Source organism: Melanaphis sacchari, unplaced genomic scaffold (genome assembly GCF_002803265.2).
Source record: "Melanaphis sacchari strain LSU unplaced genomic scaffold, SCAv2.0 Contig40_pilon_pilon, whole genome shotgun sequence".
NCBI classification, from domain to species: Eukaryota; Metazoa; Arthropoda; class Insecta; order Hemiptera; family Aphididae; genus Melanaphis; species Melanaphis sacchari.
In genome coordinates this window covers 2,526,670-2,535,454 of record NW_020271264.1, presented here as the reverse complement: position 1 = coordinate 2,535,454, position 8,785 = coordinate 2,526,670, and the positions used below count along the sequence as shown (strand labels likewise).

Below are 8,785 nucleotides of genomic sequence, written 5' to 3'. Positions count from 1 at the left end.
CCGGTGCCTGGTAACAACAACCGCAATAATGATAATAATCTTATACGTGGTCAAACAATAGTAGGTACTAACTACTAGGTACAAAATGTAACAAGTAACAACGTTGAACGTACGTTCTTGTTCAAATATTATTAATTATTAATTAATAATTATCCTTATTATTCATTTATAATAATGTGTACTTGGTGTTCTGATCTCTGATGTAATTTCGTCAGAAATCACACTTTGAAAAATACTTAATTGCTCGAATAAGTCTAGAATTTGTAAATCGAACTCTCATCTATGTTCTGCCTTGATAAAATGTTTTTTATACAGATCCTGTCGGTATTCGTGTTTTGTATTTGCGCGTGTCGTGCTACGCAATCCAAAGGAGTAGTTTCCTTAGACTCGTTGACTTTTGATAAGGTAAACAGACTATGAACGTTATACGATGTTGATTTTTGAACAGCATCAACTGTTATATACTAGTTTTTAGGTACAGTTTATCTGTCACTAGGTTCTTTCAAAATTTAAAGTATCAATCGTCAAATTCGATGTCTCGTATCCATATGGTGAAAAACATGAAGAGTTTGTAAAATTAGGTTCTGCCTATCAATCGGTAGAAGATCTGCTCGTGGCTGAAGTACCAATAAAAGATTATGGAGATAAAGACAATGAAGATTTGGCCATCAGGTTTGAAAGATTTATTTGTTGATACAAAATTACAGTGTATTTATTTTTTTTTAATCATTAAGGTATGGTGTATCAAAAAAAGATTACCCAGTCATAAAGTTGTTCGTGAATGGCCAGTCAGAGCCATATGTATATAACGATAACGATTTCAATCAAGAAAAATTACAAAAGTTTGTTGTTAAACACAGCAAAGAAATTTTGTACATTGGACTTCCAGGTACATTAGAAAAGTTTGATGGTTTAGCATCAGAATTCGCCAAGGAAAAATCAGTGGATAAACGCAAAGAAATATTGCTGAGAGCTGAGAAATTGTGGGACACCATTGAGGGCAAACAAAAACAAAAGTCGGCTGAGGTGTATGTAAAGAGTATGAGAAAAGCTTTGGAAAAAGGCAATGAGTTTTTCCATACTGAAACTATTCGCATCAACAATGTGCTTAAGGGTTCAATGACTCAAGAAAAAAAAGCAGACTTAAGTGTTCGTTTAAACATTTTAGAGTCATTTAAAATACAGCACGATGAATTATAAGCTGTAAACTTATTTTGTTTGATATATTACTAATTTTTAATAAAGTATTTTTGGGGGTTGTGATATTTTTGTAAACTATTTATTTATCTTAAAAAACACAAATTTTTATAAACACTTCATTAATAAATGATGAATATTAGAAGTATTAAATTTATATTTTTGCATGTGTTGGTTACAAAAAAAACACAATTTATTCATATTTTTTTAGAAAGTTGTTTAAAGTTAATAAAAATAAAAAATTTACGAATATAATATATGTTTATTTTTGGAATTTTCCTACAGTGCATGTTAAAATTTACTTTTTTTATTTATTTCTGTGAAATATATTTAAAGTATTTCTCACAAGTTAAAAAAAATGGTATCAATTTTATTCTTTTCTTAATACTTTACTGGAACATAACAGGTTCTTTTTTAAACACAACTTCAATATACAGGTATAATTCAACATAAATTTAATAAAATTAATACAACTTATTATACAAATTATACAAGAATTGAAAACAAATTTATTAATTTCTAAAGACTTTGATTGCACTCAAACAAATGCAGTACAATTCATAGGTGGGCGTTTTGTTTTTTACTAGTTTTATATCATGCCAAACCCTTCAGCATAATTGATAGCTTTTGATAGTCGCTCATCAAGTTTATCTTTGCTGCTGTATTCAGGTAGCAACAGGATGTTGAAACAGGTATGTGCAGTAGGTAACCTGCATGATAAGGTATTGCTTAAATGTAATATATATAAAAGAGGAATATATTTAATAGTGTAATTAATGCATACCTATCAGAATCTGAACCATTTCTTGTGATCGTCAGTTTTAATTTTCCAAGGCCACCAACAGGAACTCTATCACTTCCTGTCGTGAATTGTAGTAACTTTTGCTGAGAGACTCTAGGTAAGGCATGGGCAAATTCCCAGAAAAATTTAATAACTTCTGTGTCTTTGTGATATCCTCCTTCATAAAGTGTAGTTTCTTCTAACTCGGACATATCAAATATCTGAAAACTTATTTTTAGTACTGACATTTAAGAAAAATAGAATGGTAATCTTACTTTACTGCCACACACTATTTGTTCAAGTTCTTCAGGCCAGAATAAGTACTGTAACGGAGATTCTTCCATAACGTTTTGGAATCCACGATAGAATGCATTGAACTGTACACCAATTGATTCGTTGAGTAAGAAATCAGCATATTTATCCACAAATTCCTAAAATAATGTATAAAAAATATTTTCAACAAGTTCATAGTATAACAAATTAACAAGTCCTTACTCTTTTGTTTACATGGTTTACAGTAATATTATCTCCATTATCTATGAGATCATGATATACTATTTCCCCAAATGCATCTTTGTAGCAAATTCTAAATGTTTGCATAAACATTTCTTCAATGTCATCTTCTTCATAATCCAACAAATTCTTTAAACCATTGTATAATTCCTTAAAAAAAAAAAAAACAAACTATTATTAAGGACACTTTATAAGGTTTAAACAATTTTTACCAGATTCCAATCTTGTAGATCATTGAATGTACACCGTTTACCTAATAACTTTCGATACACAACCATTGGTAAATTAATGTTTAATATAACATTGTTATAAATTGCTAATCCAACTATAAGGCCAATCAATGAATATTGGGCAGCAGTTTCAAATGAGAATGAGTTAAACCAATAAGTAGGGTTTCCACTTTCAGAGTTCATTATCACAAACATACCTAAATAATATAAAAATGATTATGTATTGGATTAGGTATATTTTAAGATTGATAATTCTAACAATGAAATAATATGATTATAAAAATATTTACCATAGTCTGGGTTAAATAATTCTTCGACAATTAGGTGAAAGAATTCTTTAGAAACGCCACCTTCATCAACACCTTGTTCACCGTCAAATTCAACCGCCAATTGTTTTTTGAGATCTGACGGATTTTGCATGGCTACCATTTCAAGCTAAATAAGAAAAATTAAATAAATATATGCATGCAAACTAAAATACATTATGTTAATTATGCTTACTTCAACTAGAGCATCCTGGACAACATGTTCCCTCCTTACTTTAAGTTTGAGGTAAGGATGAGTAGGCTGACCTATTAATGTTTGTATAAGACAGAAACGTCTATTTTCATACATACGTATTCGATTATCATAGTAAAGCCCAAGAGTTTTAGTGGATGGGGTAAGTACAAATGAATGAGACATATATGAAAACTTTTCATTGCCATGCTCTCTCCACGTTTGGTAATCATCATCCATTTCAAGAGCATCGCTCAATAACTCATTGTAAAATTTGGATATAGGAATTAAAGGGGCACGGCAGGCCAAAATATTTATCTATAACAAATATTTGTTAAGCTCAAATCAAAACATTTAAAAGAAATTCCAAACTTACATTTAAAATTTCAGCTAATGGATCAGTTTTATTGATTTTATTCTTTGGATGTGAATTAATAAGGATATCTTCAAGTAAATTTTCATCTCTTACATTTTCCGTTTTTTTTTCTATTTTTTCAGGCTGTTTAAAATCTTCATTATCAATGTTTGTATCACATTCCCCAGCCATAATACTTGCATAGTATAGAATCTATAATCCATTAGTTTATTGACATTAACATGTGTATTACTTAATAATATAGAATACTTATTTAGAAATAAGTAATATAATTTAAATCACATGAAAATAGTTATCTCATGTATAATTTATAATAGCATAATTACTCTCAAATTCAAAAAAGATAGAGTGAAGTAGCAAAAGCTTTTAAGTTATAACTTCAGTGACAATAAAATAGCAATATGCAGTTTATTTACCTTCATAGTTTTTGTAGCAAATACAACAGCAGTCTCATCTTGAAAAGTTGCATCATATTCAGTAGATATTAGTTGGAACGTTATAGCTTCTTGGAGACAGTGTAATATTCGTCGTAAAGTGTTTTCAGATGACATTTCACACCAGAATCTTGCGAGTTTAGCTTGTTCAGCAACCGGAAGTACACACGTGGCTGCTACAAGTCTAGGAACTATACGTTCCACAAATGCCAAGTCATCTAACCATGGCATTTCATAGATGATTTTAAGCGAATGTAACACATCCTCTAAATATTTATCACTGACTGGAAATGATTTTGACTTAAAATAATGTAATTCTACTGTGATTTTTGCTAAAAAAATAAATAAATATGAATATTTATATTGGGAAAACAGTTCTCTAAATTAGATATTTACCACATAAGGAACTAATGGCTAAGCATAGAACATTTCTATAAAACTCATTGTTATTGGAGGAATTAATTTTTTTATATGCTCGTGCTAATCCTTCTACATCTAATTGTTTCTCGCCATATACTTCTTCTGGTTCTGCCTCATCATCTTCATCCATTGAGTTATCATCCAATTCTTTTTCAATTTCCATTTCACGTATCTATGTAAGTAAAAATTATGTATCATACTAAAATTAAATATATAAACAAATTAAAAAGATTAAAAATCTCACTTTTTCTTTGGTTATACTAGAGGATAAAGTCTTAACAGATTTATGTACTTTAAACAAATTTTTTTTGTGTGCTAGTGGACGTTTTATAAAACTATTTCCCAATGCTTCTGGTGTTGAGAATACATGGTATAAAGCCGATAGTAATTCATTGTTATCTTTGCATGGATCAGGTCCTGTTTGCTGTCTTGTTAGTTCTATCAAATTGGTTTCATTCAAATATTTAATACCTGAAAACATTAAACAACATAAGTTTGAACATGAATTTGTAACATTTAAAATACACATCATGTTATTGCTTAGACGTTACACATGATACACTGAATGAAATTTCAGACAGGCATTTACAATATTACTAATAAGATACAAGGTAGGAGGATTATATTCACAAATGTTAAATTCAAGACAAAGCATATACAAAGAAATATATAATATCTGTTGTTGCCAAAATTTGTGAAACAACACGCTTAACAACTGAAATGCGTATATTGGATTAGAGCCAAGTGGTGAAGGACCTTCAATATTTATAAACAAATAAAATTATATGCACTTTGTTTAATGTATGAAATAATTATTGCCTATTGGCAAATAAATCAATAATATATAATATTAGCAAATTTTTTTTATTTAATTAAGTATATAAGTAAACTTAGTGATAGATGATATGAATGCAAATATGCAATATACAATTTTATAATAAAATAATAATAATAATGATCTGACATTGTGCCAGCCTAAGCTATTAAAAGACTGTCTGTTGACCTTTTGTGTAGTATTTATGATTTTTTTTTTTTAATTCACACAAAGAATATGAATCAAAATTTGAAGAAATAAAAACACATTGACCTAATTCATTAAGATGAGTTTTAAAATATTATTACGCATACATAATATTTGATAAAAATTTTCAAAATTACCGTTTTGAATAGAAGCAATATGTTTTATAGTTTTTTTCATAGTTTCCATGAAAGTTAAGTTTATGTCTTCTACTTCATGCAATACACATTCTGGTATTTCTAATGAAGCAACATCTAAGCGATCCAAAATATCCTTATTTGATGAATAATTGGTAGTACTATCTTGTTCATAAGACTCTTCCAATACATATTTATTAGCTTCTTCATCAGTCATTTCAATATATGTATCTTCTTGTTGCTCTTGCGCCATAGATTCAGTTGGTGCAATGAATGGACTGTGTTCTTTTGTCATAGGTTCAGCACTGACTATTTTAAACGAAGATGAACTACTGTCACTCTCTGTTTGAGAACAAGTACTAGTAGTTTGAGTAATTTGAGCATCTGATAATGATCTAGATAAGTCAGTTGTATGTACTGGATTTACTTGGAATATAGTACATGGATTTGTCTGCACACAAGCATCATGTGATAAACAAAGGGTATCTTGGGTATTGCTACAACAAGCTAATGATGTATTGGCGTCATGTAAAGTATTTCCAGACACTGATGGGTTATTAGTGGTTCTTGCTACTTTCATGGGATGTTGATCACATAGTCTTGCATCAAGACGAAATAATTGAATAGCGATAGCAGCTGCATCATTAGCTGACACCACATTAGTACACTGAAAAGAAAAAAATAGTTTAATAAATTAACAAAAATTAAGTTAACAATAAATTTAATTGAAAATGTATTCCAAACTTATGAGACAGGACTTATGTTTTTTTTTTAAACAAATAAGGATATTTAAAATTGTTATATAAATTGTTGTATATTTGATTGTATGTTTTAGTTCTCTTATAGGTACAATATTATAACATATTATGAGTCAAAATGCTAAATAGGGTAATCGATTCATTTCTATATTTTCTAGCCGAAAATAACGAGTATACAATATGTTTAGACATTATTTTATAGTTACATTAATACATTTAAAAACATTTCTGATGATAATGGATTAAATATGTAACTACTAGCAAGTAGTAATTAAAATATTCAGTGTATAATACAAAACCAAGTACAAAACTATAGAATTGAAGTGATGGTTTGGTTATTAATTAATTTAATAATATTAGTAAAAAATTTTAATTACATAAAATTAATATTTTAAATAAATAATTTTTAGATCTAAGTTTATAGATGCTGTTAAAAGATTATCATTCTTAATTTGAGTAAAACATCAATATATAATCATCTCCTATTATATTACTATACATGCATGTATTAATTAAATGTGTTGAGTTAATAATGTTAAACTAGAATTCTAAAAATATACAGATTTACCAAACAGTTACTTAATGATAATTCAGCTAGCCGATGATCTATGAAGAACTAATACATTCAGAAGGTTGGTCGAATGAGTGTTTCACAAATTAACTGACTTACTGTGATGTGTAGTAAGCCTAACAATGATAAAACATAAAATAAAATAAATTATAATTTTAGTATGGTTTTTTTTTTTTTTATTAAACTACTAATAGATTAAACCATAAAATTTATACATGATATATTATTATAAACATAACATGCATGATGTCTAAGATAAAATTTTTTTTTTGATATTTACAAAAAAATGATTTATTGTTTTACAAGACAATTATATAATACGACATGTATGGTTTTGAATACAAATATATAAGTTAATATTTCATATTTAATAATTTTTTTTTATTTATTTATTGTGATAAGCTTGATTAATAACAGATATAAAATGAACCGTAATATGCATTAGATAATCAAAATTATAAAAATCACTCATGATTAAATAGCATTTTTATAAGTTACTTAAATAGTAAACAATACAGTTAAAATGTAAATTAACTTGTATTTATAAGTATATAGGTATAACATATATAAGATAACAATTAACTTCTATAATTCACATTTAATTACAGGGCAAAAGAATAATACTGTCGGCGAGATATTTGGATGATATCTGTTCAAGGACAGAACCTACACCAGTTTATAGTTTTGCTGAAAATAAATTCTAATTTATAATCTGTTTAATGATTTTAAACGGACTATAACAAATGACCATGTAAGATGAAATACATTTAATATCTCACAAAAGCGAGCACAATTATTACTTACCCTTTTACTGGATGCACAGTAATCATTCACACAATCGCTGTTGCCACAACCTTCTGTGATCAGATAGAAATAACGTTCGATCAATTTCTTGGCCAAGTCTCTTTTCATATTGACATCAGATTCGGGGGAGCGGCGTTGCAATACCTGCTCGAATGAAAAATTTGTGTAGATGATCTGATGATGAAACGAACACGAAAAATGGTGTCTGCCGACAGAAAACAATAGTAAGAAATAATATAAAATCGACAGGACGGTATGTGCACTATAACCACTTACAATAAGCGACTTATTGACGGATCGCTGCTGTTGTACGTCCACGATTTGTGCAATTAAGTGGTCGAGCCATTCGATTTTTGAGTCGCGTGCGATGACAGGTAAACGTCAAACGATGTATAATATGATAATATTATAGTTTCTGAACGTAATGATGACGATTATTTTGTGTCTCTCGTTGTTTTGAACGTCTAGGGGGCGCGCAATCGACACACTACGTCGTTGTCGTTGACTCCGGTCAAAACCTGCGACTAACGACTAGAGTAGTAGAGAACAACTGAACAACACGGTAAATCGATAGCAGTCAGTAGACCGTTTGAGTGCGTGTGCGTGTGCGTGTAATCACTCTTCTCACCATCACTCTCTCACTTACTCTCTCTCTCTCGCAATATATTATTCTATTTATTTATTTTCATTCAATACGCCGCGAGCAAAACAAAGAAAAATGCGTATCAGATGTTTTGCTTTTGTGGAAAAAAAATATCGCAGGCCGATAATAATAATAATAATAGTTTTATGATGACGGTGGGCACGACTGTACGAGTACGGGGGAGCGCACGCGCGATACGGATTTCAAACAAGCGCGGGGAGGACGTAGACGACCGAGCTCGGAAGATAAAGCTGAACGGTGGATCGAGATTTTCGTCTGGTGGGTGTTGGGTGGCGGGCAGCAGCTGACACGGAAAACCGCGACGGTCGACAACCGTGGCGAAAAAAATCATTTATATTCTCCGCGACGGTATTAAAAGTTCCGTTATCACATTTTTCGGAATAG

At 29.7% G+C, this 8,785-nt stretch overlaps 2 protein-coding genes across 5 annotated transcripts; one reads left to right on the top strand and one right to left on the bottom strand.

The window, feature by feature from the left end:
- Positions 1–69: 69 nt before the first annotated feature.
- On the top strand, positions 70–1,280 carry LOC112597420 (endoplasmic reticulum resident protein 29). The gene is made up of 3 exons (XM_025343466.1): positions 70–405; positions 497–672; positions 735–1,280. The coding sequence occupies exons 1-3, from the start codon at positions 283–285 to the stop codon at positions 1,198–1,200; spliced, it is 765 nt and encodes a 254-aa protein (XP_025199251.1). The 5' UTR covers positions 70–282; the 3' UTR covers positions 1,201–1,280.
- Positions 1,281–1,683: 403 nt separating this feature from the next.
- On the bottom strand, positions 1,684–8,483 carry LOC112597331 (ubiquitin-protein ligase E3A). 4 transcript variants are annotated; one of them, XM_025343327.1, is made up of 14 exons: positions 8,014–8,483; positions 7,738–7,942; positions 5,608–6,271; positions 4,694–4,920; positions 4,426–4,621; positions 4,012–4,361; positions 3,596–3,787; positions 3,223–3,537; positions 3,012–3,156; positions 2,704–2,918; positions 2,474–2,641; positions 2,254–2,409; positions 1,982–2,199; positions 1,684–1,907 (listed from the first exon to the last, which is right to left on the bottom strand). In XM_025343327.1, the coding sequence occupies exons 2-14, from the start codon at positions 7,843–7,845 to the stop codon at positions 1,787–1,789; spliced, it is 3,075 nt and encodes a 1,024-aa protein (XP_025199112.1). In that variant the 5' UTR covers positions 7,846–7,942; positions 8,014–8,483; the 3' UTR covers positions 1,684–1,786. The 4 variants fall into 4 exon arrangements, with proteins under 4 accessions (XP_025199112.1, XP_025199113.1, XP_025199115.1 ...); XM_025343328.1 differs by having other exon boundaries at positions 7,738–7,881; XM_025343330.1 differs by lacking the exon at positions 8,014–8,483 and adding an exon at positions 6,931–7,049 and having other exon boundaries at positions 7,738–7,826.
- Between the last annotated feature and the right edge of the window lie 302 nt (positions 8,484–8,785).

What these genes read in the sequence shown, in the direction of transcription:
- LOC112597331 (XM_025343327.1), bottom strand. Translation starts at nt 7,845, where the DNA reads ATGAAAAGAGACTTGGCCAAGAAATTGATCGAACGTTATTTCTATCTG. An exon ending in AGCCATTAGTTCCTTATGTG is followed by an intron (nt 4,362 to 4,425) that starts GTAAATATCTAA and finishes TTATTTTTTTAG; the next exon opens with CAAAAATCACAGTAGAATTA. An exon ending in TCCAGGATGCTCTAGTTGAA is followed by an intron (nt 3,157 to 3,222) that starts GTAAGCATAATT and finishes TTTCTTATTTAG; the next exon opens with CTTGAAATGGTAGCCATGCA.
- LOC112597420 (XM_025343466.1), top strand. Translation starts at nt 283, where the DNA reads ATGTTCTGCCTTGATAAAATGTTTTTTATACAGATCCTGTCGGTATTC. An exon ending in ACTCGTTGACTTTTGATAAG is followed by an intron (nt 406 to 496) that starts GTAAACAGACTA and finishes ATCTGTCACTAG; the next exon opens with GTTCTTTCAAAATTTAAAGT. An exon ending in AATGAAGATTTGGCCATCAG is followed by an intron (nt 673 to 734) that starts GTTTGAAAGATT and finishes TTAATCATTAAG; the next exon opens with GTATGGTGTATCAAAAAAAG.